Raw genomic sequence first — 21,144 nt, forward strand, 5'->3', positions numbered from 1 at the left:
AAGCCTATTATTTCCTGGTGCATTTGGTAGGACTTTACATACATGTTTATATAGTCCACAGAAAGATTTTCGTTAATCTGCATCCGTCTAGTTCGTAAATATAGACTATAGATTCTTCGCTGACTATCTTCCTATACCTCCAGTTCAGACTGCAATAGAAGATCTGTAAACGTGGATTTTAATCCCATACGTTTTGTTTAGAGATGTCAACCCCTTTTACCTTATAAACGAGGCAAAGCCAGTCCTATATTATACTGTAGTGAAGGCAGTATCACTCCAATCCTTACACACCTCGGAGATTGCAGTAATTATAAGGTTATCGTGAGTAATGTGCCAGCGGGGAATTCTCGTTCAAGACGAGACAGTAATCTCTCTACCACCACCAGGGACTCGCCACAGAGACGAATGACCTCATAAGTCGAGTGAACTGTGAGGATGTTTCAGATGAACCAATACAGTGCCTTGGATATCCTTGTAATATTAACAGATTGTGAATTTTCAGTTTTCACAAGTACGTCTTATTTTAGATATATAAACTTTTTGATATATATATATATATATATATATATATATATATATATATATATATATATATATATATATATATATATATATGATCATGGCATAGCAGTGGCGCGCACACCTGCCACGCAGGGGTCCCGGGTTCGAGCCTGGCTGTTGGAGGTTTGTATGTTCTATGAAAGTGCGCGTTCATATGCACCATATTCGTGTGTGTGTATATATATATATATATATATATATATATATATATATATATATATATATATATATATGGTTTTTGTGGATCGAGTTCGATACAGGAGCAGGATAAGGTGGGTTCCTTTAGAGGAGAAAGCTCCTCGTAAATGTTGTACTCTTTTCCGTCCAGTACTGATGACAAAGCCTCGTAGAAAGTGTTTTCTCGTTCTCCACTACAACTGAGATGCACCGTAGCCAAAGTCAGTATCACTTTATACGAAGTATTGTAGTGTCATAAAGTATAAGTTATCACCAAGTTGCCCTTTACGATATTGTCCATAATACAATGTAGGTTTGCGGCAGGGTGTGTGATGTCTCCATGGTTGTTTAATTTGTTTATGGATGGGGTTGTTAGGGAGGTGAATGCAAGAGTTTTGGAAAGAGGGGCAAGTATGAAGTCTATTGGGGATGAGAGAGCTTGGGAAGTGAGTCAGTTGTTGTTCGCTGATGATACAGCGCTGGTGGCTGATTCATGTGAGAAACTGCAGAAGCTGGTGACTGAGTTTGGTAAAGTGTGTGAAAGAAGAAAGTTAAGAGTAAATGTGAATAAGAGCAAGGTTATTAGGTACAGTAGGGTTGAGGGTCAAGTCAATTGGGAGGTGAGTTTGAATGGAGAAAAGCTGGAGGAAGTGAAGTGTTTTAGATATCTGGGAGTGGATCTGGCAGCGGATGGAAAGATGGAAGCGGAAGTGGATCATAGGGTGGGGGAGGGGGCGAAAATTCTGGGAGCCTTGAAGAATGTGTGGAAGTCGAGAACATTATCTCGGAAAGCAAAAATGGGTATGTTTGAAGGAATAGTGGTTCCAACAATGTTGTATGGTTGCGAGGCGTGGGCTATGGATAGAGTTGTGCGCAGGAGGATGGATGTGCTGGAAATGAGATGTTTGAGGACAATGTGTGGTGTGAGGTGGTTTGATCGAGTGAGTAACGTAAGGGTAAGAGAGATGTGTGGAAATAAAAAGAGCGTGGTTGAGAGAGCAGAAGAGGGCGTTTTGAAATGGTTTGGGCACATGGAGAGAATGAGTGAGGAAAGATTGACCAAGAGGATATATGTGTCGGAGGTGGAGGGAACGAGGAGAAGAGGGAGACCAAATTGGAGGTGGAAAGATGGAGTGAAAAAGATTTTGTGTGATCGGGGCCTGAACATGCAGGAGGGTGAAAGGAGGGCAAGGAATAGAGTGAATTGGAGCGATGTGGTATACCGGGGTTGACGTGCTGTCAGTAGATTGAATCAGGGCATGTGAAGCGTCTGGGGTAAACCATGGAAAGCTGTGTAGGTATGTATATTTGCGTGTGTGGACGTATGTATATACATGTGTATGGGGGTGGGTTGGGCCATTTCTTTCGTCTGTTTCCTTGCGCTACCTCGCAAACGCGGGAGACAGCGACAAAGCAAAAAAAGAAAAAAAAAAAAGCCAATTGAAGTACACAATAACTGATATAGCTGAAGCTATACAGTAAAGCTAAGTGTATAGCTTACAGTCTTACAGTTAAGTGAGTTGCACTGATAAAGCTATAAGTGGAGTTTAAGTGTACTGGTAAAGTTATGCAATGAGGACAGTTTCTTTGACAAAGCTGTACATTGGGGGTTAAGCGTAGTAATGAAGATATATAGAGGGGTTAAGCGTAGTGATAGAGCTATACAGTGGGGTTAAGCGTAGTAATGAAGATATACAGAGGGGTTAAGCGTAGTAATGAAGATATACAGAGGGGTTGAGCGTAGTGATGTAACTATACAGTGAGGTTAAGCGTAGTGTTGAAATCATGCAGTGAGTTTAAGCGTAGTTACGAAGCTATACAGTGGGGTTAAGTGCAGTAAAGAAGATATACAGTGAGGTTAAGCGTCGAGATGAAGCCATACAGTGAATTTAGTGTAATAGTGAAGTTTAATATAGTGATGATGCCATACAGTGAAGTGTGTGTACTATGAAGCTATACATAAAGTATGCATAATGATGGAGAAACACAATAAAGTACACAGTTAGAGATATACGGTAATTATACAGTAATCTTATACGTATCATCGATGGCGCAGAGCGCATGTATGCCATACCAATATAAACCTGTAGCCACTATTCACCTCGTCAGGTTAAATGTTAATACCTTTCCTCTTCGATAACGTTATTGGAAACGTTTTGATCACGTTCAAACCACGCGATTCTAAATTGGGTTTTGCATTACGTACTGAGGGGCCAGTAACCAGGGCATATGTTACGGGAGTAAAATGGTATACTTTTAACAATCGTAATTATTTGTGAATATATTTTATGTATAATTAGCACGTTAGAGACTAGAAGCAATTGATCTCTCTTAAGCTAAAATGAATATCATAAAGTCTGTTTTCCATTCGGTGTTGATCAGGTCTGTTCTGGTTGTGTGTTGCGTACATTCTGCTGTGGCAATGATCAACACACACAGACACACACACACACACACTCTCTCTCTCTCTCTCTCTCTCTCTCTCTCTCTCTCTCTCTCTCTCTCTCTCTCTCTCTCTCTCTCTCTCTCTCTAATCATGCGAGTCTGATGTGGTTTTACTGACAGGCTTATTCTGAGAGCCCAGAATTAATCTGGAAGTGTGGAATTATCCGCACGGAAACAAGATATGAATACAACATTTTGCATCCGCATATACACAGTATATACTGCGAGAGATCATAATTGAGCGCGTGATCTGGTAAATTCCTCCTCATCCACGGGGGAAATGAAACACTATAAGTTCCCCAAAAGTGCACTTCCGTGTGATGATCATATCATCAGGGGAGATACGAGAAAGAGAAATATAACAAGTCATTTGAAATGCAAAGAAGAGACGTAACTAGGTCTCCTTTTGGTAAACAATCTATACCTGAAAGGAGATCGGTTGCGTTCAAGTCTGGCAACATGCGTATCATTAAATCTATTTTGTGGACAAGAAAGGAAACTGTTTACAAATCATATCAACAATAATGCTATTCAGTTTATACAGACCTTCACTAATATTCATGTTACAATTTTTTGTGTGTGTTTTTGATAATAGAAGATTGAATGATATTTCTCGTTGTAAAGCAGTTAGTTAATAACTCAGACAATATCATGATTCTTAACGCTATTAAACATGGCATTTGATTTCTGTCCTGTTCTTAGACTATATTCATGTTGCTTAAGTCTTACAGAAAGATCCTTACCAGTCTGCCCAACATTAACAGTATCAATTTTTACATGGTACTCTGTAAACACAGCCTACAGAACTTCCTGATGAGTTCCTGATTAAGATATTGCTTATAGTATTGTTGTTGCTGAAGGCAACATTTACATTAAAGGATTTAAGCAACATGGGAAGTAATGTAAAATTATCATAAAAAATAGAGAACTTAAAGGTTCTTGGTGTCAAGGGGAGGTTTGGGTTAAACTCTTACAAGATTATTTTTTTGCCAACTTATGGGATTTGTCAATGAAAGGTTTATGATACTTAGAGAGAGAGAGAGAGAGAGAGAGAGAGAGAGAGAGAGAGAGAGAGAGAATTTAAAGGTGAGAAATGACTTTAGACATTGTTGCTAGGACGAGAGCTAAGTTGCTGGACTTTTGAATAAAAGGAGAGTGACTAGAAGAGACTTTAAAAGGAAGAAGAGAGAGAATGAGTTTGAAACTCAGGGTTGAGTTACTTGAATGAAGTGAGGTGGATCCGTGTGTGTGTGTGAGAGAGAGAGAGAGAGAGAGAGAGAGAGAGAGAGAGAGAGAGAGAGAGAGAGAGAGAGAGAGAGAGAGAGAGAGAGAGGATAAGAGGAGGAAGAGTGATAAGGAGAAGAATATTCAATTCGGTCACCGTATTGAACACTGCGAATCAGAGTATTGGATCAAGTTATACGGAAACAATTGAAAATCAATACTGCCTCGAAGACTTTACTCATTACCCTTAATCGTATTCTAAGTAGGTGTAGAATCTCTTTTTTTTTGTAACAACTTATCCAAGGTAATTAAGGATATAGGAGTTATAGGATATAGAAGCAATCTCTTATAGGAAGCTAGAAACCGCAAACTTGTATATGAATCGACTTATTACCCAACTCATGCCAAGTTGATTTGTAAAGTCCAAAGTCATTACTCATTAGTCTTGTATGTTTTGATTTAATGAGAACTGGTACATCGCCTGCAGCGACGCGTCCGAGGTAATTATACAAAAAAAAGATTGGATTAACGTTGGCATTTGTTCGATATTTTGGATGTGGCCTCAGTGGCCATCTTCGACTCGTTAACTTCACTTCGACCTTCATCATCATGGGAAAGCTTCGGTTCAGTAATATTTTTCTCTTTTGATTTGATCCCATCTGTTTCCTCAAGGAAACCCGACCGATTGTTAATATGTCTGTGGTAATCCAGAGAGAGAGAGAGAGAGAGAGAGAGAGAGAGAGAGCAAAATATCATGTTTAGTCTTGAAAAGAAAAAGTCTAATGTCCTTTACTTAATACAAATTATTCGCAGCGATACAAAATTATTCAGATATAAAAATTTCTCTCGTTAAATCTCTGAAGTTCATCACTTACAACAATTTCTTAATTGTTTTGAATGTGTTAACATGAACCGGATGTAAATGAATCGTTTACTTAAACTCTTTACTTTCTGCAAAAAGCGGAAGTTCGGATGTGGCTACTGCTATTAAACGTATCAGTCAGACCCAGACTTAAAGGTATACGATTCCATAGATAAAGATACGGATAGGGTTTGATATACAGGTATGGAGGCGTTCATTTCTTGATGGAGGGGTGTTTGAACCTGTTTTTAGCTGCAGCATTTTACTAGCCGGATGAAGGGGTTAGATTGGCATTTACTTATAGAGGATTAAATCTCCATATCGTAGCTAGCAAGGTGTAAGACAGTGACTGATCGCCTTAAGGAGGTTAGGAGGGAAAGGTGGTGTTTACGTAAGATTGTAGCACTTATAGAAATAGATGAAAGAGCTGGAGGGAAGAAGGATTATGGCATCTATCATGGATTTCGATAAGGTATATGATAACGTGAATAGGAGGGTAACATTTATGGGTTTAGAAACGTTATATGTTAAAGTGAATTGAAGGGTATCTTTTATGGCTTTAGAAAAGGTCTAGGATAAAGTGAATGTGTCTTCTTTGTGATCCTATATGGTATGGGTATAAGACTCTTCAATACTGTTTCTCCTTTACGAAATCATGAAGTGGTGGTAAGAGCGTGTGTGACGAATATGGGAGTGAGTCAAAGATTCACGATATGTACTTGGTTATCAGTCATCTTCCTGTATGGATGGGGCATTACGGGATAGGAGAGCGAGATCGGATGTCTGTGATGTGTATATAAGCAGAAATTAGAAAGGCTTATGGATGAAAGTCCCTTAAGGATGACATGATCATGTATGACGTATGGCGGATGATAAGATTTTTTCGAGGTTGTATAGATAAACTCTTCAGTCAAGGGCACAAAGAGGAGGATCAGACAGTAGAAGATATGGATAGATGACAAGAGAATATGTATATGTATCGGCGTGGTGTGTGAATGGAGGCCATGTCTGATTTGACGAATTAACTTTACTGTGTAAAGTGAAGAAAAGACACTTGTATAAGTGTGGAAGTCTGTGTATCACTTTAACTCACTAGTCGTATATTAAGGACGTGTGTGCGTGATGTTCATCACATCACATTCATCCTATTGAAATGGGAGAGAAATAATGAAAGGGAGATAAGCGAGTTGGGTAATATTGAATAGCTTTTTGCCCATTAATCATTCCGGAGACTAAGTGCAACTAACTCCGAGTGGGATGAAAAAATTGCCTTGTACTGTAGAAGCATCGAAGGAAAAAGAAAACGAGAGCAAACAAAATATATACGTTTTCTTCCAGAATTTCAGATTTGGTAGTCTGGTGAATGAATAAAACTATCATTTTTCTCTAAGATTCTCATCGTCTGATATCCAGTCTTTGGTAACTGGGCGTTGACAGGTCACATATACTTTCTGCGACGTCTGGTGCTGAACTGATGGAACTTATGATTCATTCAAGTCCGACTTGTGTAACGGAGGGACTTCGTTTATAGCCTAGCCTGGTGGAGTTGTATAGTGTTGAGATAGCTCATCCTACTTTCTTTGAATTTTTAGACGATCCAGTGAGGCGTCATGGGAGAGAAAAAAAAATTTACGTACACAGACGACGCTTTACGATCTCTTTCGACTCCCTGCTGAACGAAAGTGTGTCCTGGGTAAGAGAAGGTATCTACCAAGAGAGGTTGTATCCTGGGATATGTTGTATTTAGGAGTTTTACAGTCATGTTAGAAGCAGTAGAGTCATTACCCAGTTGTTAAGTCGACTTGTTATGCAAAACGGTGATTTGGTTCGAGACAACAAAGCCATGGCAAAAATAGTAAATTTTCTTTTTTCTTTTGCATTTGTATCTACACAGTCCATGTAACGAATCCTGTTTCACTGATAAGAGAGGGTAAACGTTCTTCATCAAATTGACGTAAAAGCCGAAGACATGGTTCAGCATCAAAGGTTACCAGCGAAAGATAAGTCACATGGTATTGCTAGGGTTGTACTTCAGTGGGTAGGAAATTGGTTGACCGGCTGTAAAGAAGGAATTATGATTAATGATTAAGCCTTAGAACGGTTAGACGTAACAAGTGGAGTGCCTCAGGGATCAATCTTGGAACCAGTTCTCTTTCTCATATATATATATATATATATATATATATATATATATATATATATATATATATATATATTATCCCTGGGGATAGGGGAGAAAGAATGCTTCCCACGTATTCCCTGCGTGTCGTAGAAGGCGACTAAAAGGGGAGGGAGCGGGGGGCTGGAAATCCTCCCCTCTCGTTTTTTTAGTAATTTTCCAAAAGAGGGAACAGAGAAGGGGGCCAGGTGAGGATATTCCCTCAAAGGCCCAGTTCTCTGTTCTTAACGCTACCTCGCTAATGCGGGAAATGGCGAATAGTTTGAAAGAAAGAAAGAAAGATATATATATATATATATATATATATATATATATATATATATATATATATATATATATATATATATTATTTATTTATATATTTATTTTGCTTTGTCGTTGTCTCCTGCGTTAGCGAGGTAGCGCAAGGAAACAGACGAAAGAAATGGCCCAACCCTCCCACACACACATACCTATATACATACACGTCCACACACGCAAATATACATACCTATACATCTCAATGTACACATATATATACACACACAGACATATACATATATACACATGTACATAATTCATACTGTCTGCCTTTATTTGTTCCCATCGCCACCTCGCCACACATGGAATAACAACCCCCTCCCCCCTCATGTGTGCGAGGTAGCGCTAGGAAAAGACACCAAAGGCCCCATTCGTTCACACTCAGTCTCTAGCTGTCATGTAATAATGCACCGAAACCACAGCTCCCTTTCCACATCCAGGCCCCACACAACTTTCCATGGTTTACCCCAGACGCTTCACATGCCCTGGTTCAATCCATTGACAGCACGTCGACCCCAGTATACCACATCGTTCCAATTCACTCTATTCCTTGCACTTCTTTCACCCTCCTGCATGTTCAGGCCCCGATCACTCAAAATCTTTTTCAATTCATCTTTCCACCTCCAATTTGGTCTCCCACTTCTCCTCATTCCCTCCACCTCTGACACATATATCCTCTTGGTCAATCTTTCCTCACTCATTCTCTCCATGTGACCAAACCATTTCAAAACACCCTCTTCTGCTCTCTCAACCACACTCTTTTTATTTCCACACATCTCTCTTACCCTCACATTACTTACTTGATCAAACCACCTCACACCACATATTGTCCTCAAACATCTCATTTCCAGCACATCCGCCATCCTGCGCACAACTCTATCCATAGCCCACGGCTCGCAACCATACAACATTGTTGGAACCACTATTTCTTCAAACATACCCATTTATGCTTTCCGAGATAATGTTCTCGACTTCCAAACATTCTTCAAGGCTCCCAGAATTTTCGCCCCCTCCCCCACCCTATGATTCACTTCCGCTTCCATGGTTCCATCCGCTGCCAGATCCACTCCCAGATATCTAAAACACTTTACTTCCTCCAGTTTTTCTCCATTCAAACTTACCTCCCAATTCACTTGACCCTCAACCCTACTGTACCTAATAACCTTGCTCTTATTCACATTTACTCTTAACTTTCTTCTTTCACACACTTTACCAAACTCAGTCACCAGCTTCTGCAGTTTCTTACATGAATCAGCCACCAGCGCTATATCATCAGCGAACAACAACTGACTCACTTCCCAAGCTCTCTCATCCAGAACAGACTTCATACTTGCCCCCCTTTCCAAAACCCTTGCATTCACCTCCCTAACAACCCCATCCATAAACAAATTAAACAACCATGGAGATATCACACACCCCTGCCGCAAACCTACATTCACTGAGAACCAATGACTTTCCTCTCTTCCTACACGTACACACACACACACACACATATATATATATATATATATATATATATATATATATATATATATATATATATATATATATATATATATATATATGTATATATATATATATATATATATATATTGGCATAGAAGGATATCAAAATTCGCTGATGATACAAAGCTGGTAAATAAATCTGCAAATGAACGTGAAAGTCTACAGCTTCAAACTGATATAGACACACTGATGAACTGGATTCATCAGTGACAAATGAATTTTGATATATGTGCTAAGCTTTACATATTGGTTGTAAAATCGGAAAGGCAAGCCACAGTATGAATTCTGTTGAACTGTAAAAGATAAATGAGGAAAACGACTTGGGCATGATAAATTCTGGTGACCTAAAACCAAGTAAACAATGAACAGAAGCAATGAAAAGAACGACAAAATTCTTGAATTCATAGGTAGAACCTCTGAATATATGCAAGTCCATGAATATCACTGTTACTCTTTTACAGTTCATTGGATCGTTCACATCTTGAATATTATGTTCAGTTTTGGTCAACCTACCTTAAAAAAGAGATAAAGGCAGAATGGTGAGGGAGTACAGTGGCGAAGTACCAAGATGAGTCCCGGACTGAGAAACAAATCTTAAGAGATCAGATGAGTCGACTTGAATCTATTTAGCTTAGAAAAGAGAAGGTTAAGAGGTGATCTAATACAGGTATTCAAAATTATCAAAGACTTTGATACTCTATATTCAGGAAGCTACTTAATACTTGGTTCGTCTGGTTTAAGTCTTGTAATGGTTACTAAACTCATGGACAAACGTTTTACCTCGAATAAGTGAAAGTACATTTTTTCAACGGGATTGTTAACGTATGGAAAGAATTGCCGATTAGAGTGGATGACAGCAGTAGTGTAGACACGTATAAGAATAGACTTGATAAACACTTCGCTTCAAGTCCACAGCTTACGTTATTTGCGCCACCTTAGACACGAAGACAATTTGCAAGGTTATTCACTGTGAATGATTTGTACACCTTTTAACTTTCGCCACACTAATCTGTGAGTTTCTAACATCTTCCGCTACCACAACCAACCTCAAAAGGATCCAGTGGTCTCCTGCTGTTTAAATTCCTTTGTGAACCAACCTCAAAAGGATCCAGTGGTCTCCTTCTTTTCGAATTCCTTTGTGAACCAACCTCAAAAGGATCCAGTGGTCTCCTTCTTTTCGAATTCCTTTGTGAACCAACCTCAAAAGGATCCAGTGGTCTCCTGCTTTTCGAATTCCTTTGTGAACCAACCTCAAAAGGATCCAGTGGTCTCCTGCTTTTTAAATTCCTTTGTGAACCAACCTCAAAAGGATCCAGTAGTCTCCTGCTTTTTAAATTCTTTTGTCTTTTTTTTGGTATAAATGGAGAGGTTATTCATGAAGAGAGACTGTTTTCTGGGAGAGGTTATCTCATATGTGAAGATATCTACCGGGAAAGGTTAGCTACTGTGTGAGGATATCTACTGGATGAGTTATATATCGAGAGAGAGCTATATGTTGGAAGAGGTTTATCCACTGCTAAGTTTATATCCTGGGAGAGGTTATCTACTGGGAGAGGTTATCTACTGTGGGAGGTTATCTACCGGGAAAGGTAACTATCGGGGAGATGTTATCTACTAGAAAAGTTATCTTGTACTTCGTAGATGAAGTTATCTACCCTGAGAGGGTGTATACTTAGGGAAGTTATGTTCTGGGATAGGGTATCTACTGGGAGAGGATATCTACTGGGAGACTGTTATCTACTTGCACAGGTTACCTACTAGGAGAGGTTATCTACTGGGAGGTTATCTACCTGGGAGACGGTTATCTACTTGTTTTGAGTTCAAAGACGAATCATATGAGCCTTACGCTCCAGAAAGGCAATACGGCTTCTTAATTCACATTACACAATGTGTCAAAATTTAGCTTAGAAGGGTTAATCTACTGAAAGAGGTTTTCTACTTGGAAAAATGTTATGTCTCATCTACTGGAAGATGACCATCTACCGGGAGAGGCTCATCTACTGGAAGATGATCATCTACTGGGAGAGGCTCATCTACTTGAAGATGAACATCTTTTGTGAGATGATTATCTACTGGGAGAGGCTCATCTACTGGGAGAGGCTCATCTACTGGGTGAGGCTCATCTACTGGGAGAGGCTCATCTACTGGGAGAGGCTCATCTACTGGGAGAGGCTCATCTACTGGGAGAGGCTCATCTACTGGGTGAAGCTCATCTACTGGGAGAGGCTCATCTACTGGGTGAAGCTCATCTACTGGGAGAGGCTACGGTTGAAGCTTTGGGAGACGGGTTTTCATCACATGCCGAATGTTCTGGAAGACGAGTCGTCGTCAGAAGACCAGATGTGATATTCTTCCGTGTCTCAACTTGCCTCGCTGGCAACAAGTCCCATGCGACTACATCTCTAATTTGCCTCATTTTGAGGGTATCCTTTTGCTGTCAGAGTTCAGTGCTGGAGAAATGTAATTTCAAGAGCATTCGTCGCTTCTTGAATGTAATTTCAAGAGTATTCGTCGCTTCTTGAATGTAATTGGCTCGCTCTTCTTAGGCTACAGGGCTACAAGTATATATTTAGGAAGTCGCGAAAGTCGTAATCTTTATGTCATTAGCATTCTTCTTTCTCTGGGACGTAATGACGCAATTATCTTAATCGAGAAGATAATTATCTCCAATGCTTAGGAGAGAAATGATAATCCCAGTTTGATCTACCAATCACCATCACCCTCTTGGTCAAATTGCCCTGTGCTTTCCAGATGGTTAGCTTGCTATACCCATACGATTACCATCTGTCACAACCACGGCAGCTGGTTAATCTTTTCTTCTCTCAACCAGCTGGATAATATCTGCCCTTGACCACCTAGGGTGGTACAGTACCACACTGGACACAGCTGGTGAACCTACCAGCTAATTAGATAAACTTTAACAGTTTCCTTGAAAAGTCAAAAATATAATGATTCATTTTTTTCATGCTCAGAAAGAATCTAAATTTCTTTTCTATACTTTTTAAAAAGAATGACTAAAACTAGAATAAATTTCCCGTTATCGACAATGTATATATATATATATATATATATATATATATATATATATATATATATATATATATATATATGTATATGTTTTTTTTTTTTTTTTTATTTTTTTTATACCTCGTCGCTGTCTCCCGCGGTTGCGAGGTAGCGCAAGGAAACAGACGAAAGAAATGGCCCAACCCCCCCATACACATGTACATACACACGTCCACACACGCAAATATACATACCTACACAGCTTTCCATGGTTTACCCCGGACGCTTCACATGCCTTGATTCAATCCACTGACAGCACGTCAACCCCTGTATACCACATCGCTCCAATTCACTCTATTCCTTGCCCTCCTTTCACCCTCCTGCATGTTCAGGCCCCGATCACACAAAATCCTTTTCACTCCATATATGTATATATATATATATATATATATATATATATATATATATATATATATATATATATATATATATATATATATATATGTATTTCAGTTAATTGAATGATGACCAAAAAGTGTCTGACACTTACTTCGATAAATCGGTATTGAAAAATTGTATTTTAGATTTTTCTTTCGCTGGTGAAGCTAAAAATTTAAGATGTGTATATATGTATCGCTTTGCAAAATAGATTTGTTTATCGTTTTGAGCTCACGAACGAATTATGAGAGAATCGGTAAGGCAATATTGCTTCGCTATTTACATCACACATTTTTCAAACCTAAGAATTTGTTTCAAAATTGAGGGAGATTTTTTGGCTTTCATGTGTACTCCCGCAGCTCCACGGCTGCGCTACCTTCAGTAGCAGAGACAGGATGGATACCTTTGGAAGGAATAGTGCTCTCCGAGGAGACTGTACTGTTTTGTCTACTGACGATGATGCAACATCGCCAGAGTGAGTTTCCACTTGCAAGGCGACCTCAAGTAGATGGAAATTCACAAAAAAAAACTTTATTTCATTAATTCAGAATCGCCCTTAGGAAAAGAAATACGTGAAATCTAAGCGCTTTCGTGCATTACATCTTCAGAGGACTAGCTATAGAGTGGAAAGATATATACAACAATGAGTTTATGTATACAGAATACGAGGGAACGAGGAATGGGGCCATGTAACCCTTACAAGTAGTGTGAGTCGAAGTTGGTACAAAGGTCTGCATGACCCACCCTCTCTCTACTTGACCTTGACCTGACATCTCACTCATGACCTCACTCGGGTAAAAACCGGGACTCAAGGTTGACTTACATAATACAACATAAACTCACGAACAGTTGATAACATTTTTACCGTTTCCTCCACAATAAATGGATCCGAGGTGTACATTCCTTGACTGAAATTCAATACATATTATCATAGTCTTTCACTGTGCTGAATTCTATTATATTTCTTTCGTGTCAAGTGTAAGGATAGGCATAGATAATTTGATATTAACAACATATGTGACCTAAAGCAGATAGTTAATCATCTCTCTATTAATCTTAACTATGTCATTATGTTTGGAGAGTTGGTAACTGTATCTATATTACATAATGGTCAGTCCTTCCTTGACGACAAGCCACCAAAAGGTAGTTATGACTTGATCTGTATCAATTTTTTTCTTCTGTTTTCAAACATTGGAGTGATGGAGTGTCCTTATGTTCACTGAAGTGAAGATATTTTTTTTATATTGTTACAAAACCATAGAGTCTGTCCTGATTTTCTTTTTTCTTTCGAGTGAATTTGACTTAAGTTTATAACCCATTTTCTATAACCTCGACATGAGTGCAGTAAGGCAGAAGGAAGGAAGGAAGGCAGGCAGGAAGGGAGGAAGGCAGGAAGGAAGGACGGAAGTTGGGAGACTAATAATGGTGTTTCTCCGGCAGGTTGTGAGGCAGCTGCTGAAGATGAGACTCGTCGTTGTTGTCACACCTTCCCCCCTCCTGTTGCTGATGATGGCTGCTGTGTTGCCACCATGGGGTAAGTGCTCGTCAACCATACCTCTCTCTCTCTCTCTCTCTCTCTCTCTCTCTCTCTCTCTCTCTCTCTCTCTCTCTTTATCTCTATCTATCTATCAATCTATCTTCTCTGTCCATGCCCATCAATCTTCAAGCCTCGTCAAAACTGATCATCCTTGAGATATATATATATATATATATATATATATATATATATATATATATATATATAGGGGATAGGGGACTAAGAATACTTCCCACGTATTCCCTGCGTGTCGTAGAGGGCGACTAAAATGGGAGGGAGCGGGTGGCTGGAAATCCTCCCCTCTCGTTTTTTTTTTTCTTTTTATTTTCCAAAAAAAGGAACAGAGAAGGGGTCCAGGTGAGGATATTCCCTCTAAGGCCCATTCCTCTGTTCTTAACGCTACCTCGCTAACGCGGGAATGGCGAATAGTTTGAAAAAAAAGAAAGAAAATATATAATATATATATATATATATATATATATATATATATATATATATATATATATATATATATGTATCAGAATTGCTGATGGTAGACAAACACACGTTGCTCGACTGGCCTCAGAGCCGTATCCATTTAGCCACAAGACATGACTGGTCTTTGGAGTCTAGCCAGCCAGTCTTCCGTCAAAAACTCTTTCCTCTCTTTTCGCAGCATGAAACTACTGTCAATTAACCATCATACTTCCGCCTGAAATGATTGTCAGTCAGTTGATATACGTCCTCCTGCGTTCTTAATGTTATCATAGCCACTTCCTATCTGTGAGATGCGAGATGACACCTCCCGCCTTACGAGACGCTGTCGTGTGACCTGTCTCAGTATGTCGGGAGATGTGGAAAGGACGTCCACCAGCAGGAGGGAAGGAAGGACGTCAAACGAAGTTAGGATGTGTTTGTCGGGTTGTGATCTCACAAGTCAGCCTGGTTTGGGGAGAGGAAAATATTGTTACGTAAGGTCACACAGTGTAGGATTCCCTTATGTATCTGGTGTAGGATTCTGTGTGGTATACGATGTAGGATTCTCTTTTGTGTCGCTGGTGTAGGATTATCTGTGTGTTATACGGTGTAGGATTCTCTTTTGTGTCGCTGGTGTAGGATTCTGTGTGGTATACGATGTAGGATTCTCTTTTGTGTCGCTGGTGTAGGATTATCTGTGTGTTATACGGTGTAGGATTCTCTTTTGTGTCGCTGGTGTAGGATTCTCTGTGTCGCAGGAATAGGATTCTTGTGCCCCAGGTGTAGGATTCTGTGTGTCATAAGGTGTAGGGTTGTGTGTTGCACGGTGTAGCATTCTCTATTTCACAAGATGTAAAACTTTTGTCACACGTTGTAGAATTCTGTGTCAGACGGTGTAGGTTTCTGCGTCACACAGTATAGGATTCCACGTCACATGTAGTTGGATTCCACGTCACATGTTGTTGGATCCCACGTCACATGTTGTTGGATCCCACGTCACACGTTGTTGAATTCTCTGTAACACGACGAAGAGTTCTTTGTCACTAGGTGTGATATCTTTTCTGAACCTATGATATAATACTACCTAACTAAGCGTTAATCCTAACCAATTTGTCGTATAGAGTTGGAGCAAATTGGACAGTCTTTGATAACCATGTCTGTCTTTTACATACCCTCTTCGCTCCTGTTTGGTGTCTGACAGCAACTCTCGTATTCTTACACACACACACACACACACACACACACACACAAACAAACATATAAATATGTATACATTTTCCCTGTGGACTGAGGAGAAAGAAAACTTCTTTCGTATTTTCTGCGTGTCGTAAAAGGCGACTAAAGGGAGCGTTTATTTTTCTCTCCTTCCATTTTCTGTGTATTTCAAGTTCATGTTGTTGCTGTTCTTTCACTCTTCCTTAATGTATTACGTTCTGGTCTAGCTTCCTTTTCCTGCCGTTCCTCCTCACTCCATTTTCATATCTAATTCATCTTCCACCCGTATATAACTCCCATCAAATTGCCTCTCATCTCAAGAGCTTCTCGCGAATGCATTTAGGGAATTCATTCTTATATGGTCTGACACGTCCTTCCTACACCCCCTCGTGGGTGGACCTCTCTGCTGTGAAATAATTTCATAACACAAAAATAAAAAATATCTTGAGTCTAGGCATAGTAATAGTCTTCCAAGACGCATACACATTGTTGTTGGATATATATATATATATATATATATATATATATATATATATATATATATATATATATATTTTTTTTTTTTTTTTTTTTTTTTTTTCATACTATTCGCTATTTCCCGCGATAGCGAGGTAGCGTTAAGAACAGAGGACTGGGCCTTTGAGGGAATATCCTCACCTGGCCCTCTTCTCTGTTCCTTCTTTTGGAAAATTAAAAAAAGAAATAAAAAAACGAGAGGGGAGGATTTCCAGCCCCCTGGGGATAGGGGATTAAGAATACTTCCCACGTATTCCCTGCGTGTCGTAGAAGGCGACTAAAAGGGGAGGGAGCGGGAGGTTGGAAATCCTCCCCTTTCGTTTTTTTTTTAATTTTCCAAAAGAAGGAACAGAGGGGGGCCAGGTGAGGATATTCCACAAAGGCCCAGTCCTCCGTTCTTAACGCTACCTCGCTAATGCGGGAAATGGCGAATAGTTTAAAAGAAAGAAATATATATATATATATATATATATATATATATATATATATATATATATATATATATATATATATATATATATATACAAAAGACAGTCTTATATACGTACATTTGAAAAAAGTTGTATTTCTTGTATCCAAAGTTGTGGTTCTGTGTAAGCAGAAAGAGGGACATTTTAAAGGCTTTGATATAGCATCATACTTTCATATAGCAACATACTTTCATATAGGAACAATACAGTTTGCCAGAATGTATTGTAGAACCAACAGTTTCTAATGTAACATATTTCCATGGTAATCTAGAACCCTTTCAAATGTAATCACACGTCGATACACCATCATAGACTGACTATTGATATTCCTTGATACGCTAGCATACTGAAGAAGGCTAGTATATTCCACAATGTGCCAGTATATTCCTTGATACGCTAGCATACTGAAGAAGGCTAGTATATTCCATAATGTGCCAGTATATTCCTTGATACGCTAGCATACTGAAGAAGGCTAGTATATTCCACAATGTGCCAGTATACTATGACGTGTTCATACATCCTAATTTCCCTGAAGGCTTAGACATGTCAACTTCTTCTAATTTGCCTGCGTACTTTTACATGTCAGTTTATTCTGTGCTAATGAACGTTAATACATCAACCTCAGCATACTATAATTCACCAGCATATACAACTAGCATATCTATCATACACCAGCAAAGTTTGATATGCTAGCATACTTGAACAACGGGAAAATACTTTTAATACGTCAAGGTACATTTCCCTCCGCACGGTTTGTTATTCTTTCTCTCCGTTTTCTTTCCCTGGGCAACAAGAGATGCTCACATTTCCTTCCTGAAGTCTTGTTGCCTGCAGGGTGGGTCGGCTTGTGCCTCGAATTTTATGGTAGAAAATTTGGTTGGTCGACTGGCTGGTTGGCTGTGTAGCTGGTTGGCTTGCTGACTGGTTGTCTGTTAGCTGGTTGACTGGCTAGCTGGTTCGCTAGCTGGTTGAATGGCTGGCTGGCTAGTTGGCTAGCTGGCTGCTAGTTGGTTGACTGACTGGCTGGTTAATTGGCAGGCTGGCTGGCTGGCCGGCTAGCTGGCTGACTAGCTGGCTGGCTGATTGACTGGCTAGCTGACTGGCTAGCTGGTTCGCTAGCTGGTTGAATGGCTGGCTGGCTGGTTGGCTAGCTGGCTGCTAGTTGGTTGACTGACTGGCTGGTTAATTGGCAGGCTGGCTGGCTGGTTGGCTAGCTGGCTGCTAGTTGGTTGACTGACTGGCTGGTTAATTGGCAGGCTGGCTGGCTGGTTGGCTAGCTGGCTGCTAGTTGGTTGACTGACTGGCTGGTTAATTGGCAGGCTGGCTGGCTGGTTGGCTAGCTGGCTGCTAGTTGGTTGACTGACTGGCTGGTTAATTGGCAGGCTGGCTGGCTGGTTGGCTAGCTGGCTGCTAGTTGGTTGACTGACTGGCTGGTTAATTGGCAGGCTGGCTGGCTGGTTGGCTAGCTGGCTGCTAGTTGGTTGACTGACTGGCTGGTTAATTGGCAGGCTGGCTGGCTGGTTGGCTAGCTGGCTGCTAGTTGGTTGACTGACTGGCTGGTTAATTGGCAGGCTGGCTGGCTGGTTGGCTAGCTGGCTGCTAGTTGGTTGACTGACTGGCTGGTTAATTGGCAGGCTGGCTGGCTGGTTGGCTAGCTGGCTGCTAGTTGGTTGACTGACTGGCTGGTTAATTGGCAGGCTGGCTGGCTGGTTGGCTAGCTGGCTGCTAGTTGGTTGACTGACTGGCTGGTTAATTGGCAGGCTGGCTGGCTGGTTGGCTAGCTGGCTGCTAGTTGGTTGACTGACTGGCTGGTTAATTGGCAGGCTGGCTGGCTGGTTGGCTAGCTGGCTGCTAGTTGGTTGACTGACTGGCTGGTTAATTGGCAGGCTGGCTGGCTGGTTGGCTAGCTGGCTGCTAGTTGGTTGACTGACTGGCTGGTTAATTGGCAGGCTGGCTGGCTGGTTGGCTAGCTGGCTGCTAGTTGGTTGACTGACTGGCTGGTTAATTGGCAGGCTGGCTGGCTGGTTGGCTAGCTGGCTGCTAGTTGGTTGACTGACTGGCTGGTTAATTGGCAGGCTGGCTGGCTGGTTGGCTAGCTGGCTGCTAGTTGGTTGACTGACTGGCTGGTTAATTGGCAGGCTGGCTGGCTGGTTGGCTAGCTGGCTGCTAGTTGGTTGACTGACTGGCTGGTTAATTGGCAGGCTGGCTGGCTGGTTGGCTAGCTGGCTGCTAGTTGGTTGACTGACTGGCTGGTTAATTGGCAGGCTGGCTGGCTGGTTGGCTAGCTGGCTGCTAGTTGGTTGACTGACTGGCTGGTTAATTGGCAGGCTGGCTGGCTGGTTGGCTAGCTGGCTGCTAGTTGGTTGACTGACTGGCTGGTTAATTGGCAGGCTGGCTGGCTGGTTGGCTAGCTGGCTGCTAGTTGGTTGACTGACTGGCTGGTTAATTGGCAGGCTGGCTGGCTGGTTGGCTAGCTGGCTGCTAGTTGGTTGACTGACTGGCTGGTTAATTGGCAGGCTGGCTGGCTGGTTGGCTAGCTGGCTGCTAGTTGGTTGACTGACTGGCTGGTTAATTGGCAGGCTGGCTGGCTGGTTGGCTAGCTGGCTGCTAGTTGGTTGACTGACTGGCTGGTTAATTGGCAGGCTGGCTGGCTGGTTGGCTAGCTGGCTGCTAGTTGGTTGACTGACTGGCTGGTTAATTGGCAGGCTGGCTGGCTGGTTGGCTAGCTGGCTGCTAGTTGGTTGACTGACTGGCTGGTTAATTGGCAGGCTGGCTGGCTGGTTGGCTAGCTGGCTGCTAGTTGGTTGACTGACTGGCTGGTTAATTGGCAGGCTGGCTGGCTGGTTGGCTAGCTGGCTGCTAGTTGGTTGACTGACTGGCTGGTTAATTGGCAGGCTGGCTGGCTGGTTGGCTAGCTGGCTGCTAGTTGGTTGACTGACTGGCTGGTTAATTGGCAGGCTGGCTGGCTGGTTGGCTAGCTGGCTGCTAGTTGGTTGACTGACTGGCTGGTTAATTGGCAGGCTGGCTGGCTGGTTGGCTAGCTGGCTGCTAGTTGGTTGACTGACTGGCTGGTTAATTGGCAGGCTGGCTGGCTGGCCGGCTAGCTGGCTGACTAGCTGGCTGGCTGATTGACTGGCTAGCTGGTTCGCTAGCTGGTTGAATGGCTGGCTGGCTGGTTGGCTAGCTGGCTGCTAGTTGGTTGACTGACTGGCTGGTTAATTGGCAGGCTGGCTGGCTGGTTGGCTAGCTGGCTGCTAGTTGGTTGACTGACTGGCTGGTTAATTGGCAGGCTGGCTGGCTGGTTGGCTAGCTGGCTGCTAGTTGGTTGACTGACTGGCTGGTTAATTGGCAGGCTGGCTGGCTGGTTGGCTAGCTGGCTGCTAGTTGGTTGACTGACTGGCTGGTTAATTGGCAGGCTGGCTGGCTGGTTGGCTAGCTGGCTGCTAGTTGGTTGACTGACTGGCTGGTTAATTGGCAGGCTGGCTGGCTGGTTGGCTAGCTGGCTGCTAGTTGGTTGACTGACTGGCTGGTTAATTGGCAGGCTGGCTGGCTGGTTGGCTAGCTGGCTGCTAGTTGGTTGACTGACTGGCTGGTTAATTGGCAGGCTGGCTGGCTGGTTGGCTAGCTGGCTGCTAGTTGGTTGACTGACTGGCTGGTTAATTGGCAGGCTGGCTGGCTGGTTGGCTAGCTGGCTGCTAGTTGGTTGACTGACTGGCTGGTTAATTGGCAGGCTGGCTGGCTGGTTGGCTAGCTGGCTGCTAGTTGGTTGACTGACTGGCTGGTTAATTGGCAGGCTGGCTGGCTGGTTGGCTAGCTGGCTGCTAGTTGGTTGACTGACTGGCTGGTTAATTGGCAGGCTGGCTGGCTGGTTGGCTAGCTGGCTGCTAGTTGGTTGACTGACTGGCTGGTTAATTGGCAGGCTGGCTGGCTGGTTGGCTAGCTGGCTGCTAGTTGGTTGACTGACTGGCTGGTTAATTGGCAGGCTGGCTGGCTGGTTGGCTAGCTGGCTGCTAGTTGGTTGACTGACTGGCTGGTTAATTGGCAGGCTGGCTGGCTGGTTGGCTAGCTGGCTGCTAGTTGGTTGACTGACTGGCTGGTTAATTGGCAGGCTGGCTGGCTGGTTGGCTAGCTGGCTGCTAGTTGGTTGACTGACTGGCTGGTTAATTGGCAGGCTGGCTGGCTGGTTGGCTAGCTGGCTGCTAGTTGGTTGACTGACTGGCTGGTTAATTGGCAGGCTGGCTGGCTGGTTGGC

General features: G+C 42.1%; 1 protein-coding gene across 5 annotated transcripts in view; it reads left to right on the forward strand.

The window, feature by feature from the left end:
• The window catches only part of LOC139746005 (uncharacterized), a 339,080-nt gene that overhangs the window by 282,879 nt on the left and 35,057 nt on the right, over window positions 1-21,144 (forward strand). For all 5 annotated transcript variants that reach the window (XM_071656833.1, XM_071656800.1, XM_071656823.1 and 2 more), the window contains one exon: window positions 14,139-14,232. In XM_071656833.1, the coding sequence (XP_071512934.1) occupies window positions 14,160-14,232 (73 nt within the window). In that variant the 5' untranslated portion in view covers window positions 14,139-14,159. The remainder of the gene's footprint in view (window positions 1-14,138; window positions 14,233-21,144) is intronic.

The sequence above is a fragment of the Panulirus ornatus genome, chromosome 4, assembly GCF_036320965.1.
Source record: "Panulirus ornatus isolate Po-2019 chromosome 4, ASM3632096v1, whole genome shotgun sequence".
Classification (NCBI taxonomy): domain Eukaryota; kingdom Metazoa; phylum Arthropoda; class Malacostraca; order Decapoda; family Palinuridae; genus Panulirus; species Panulirus ornatus.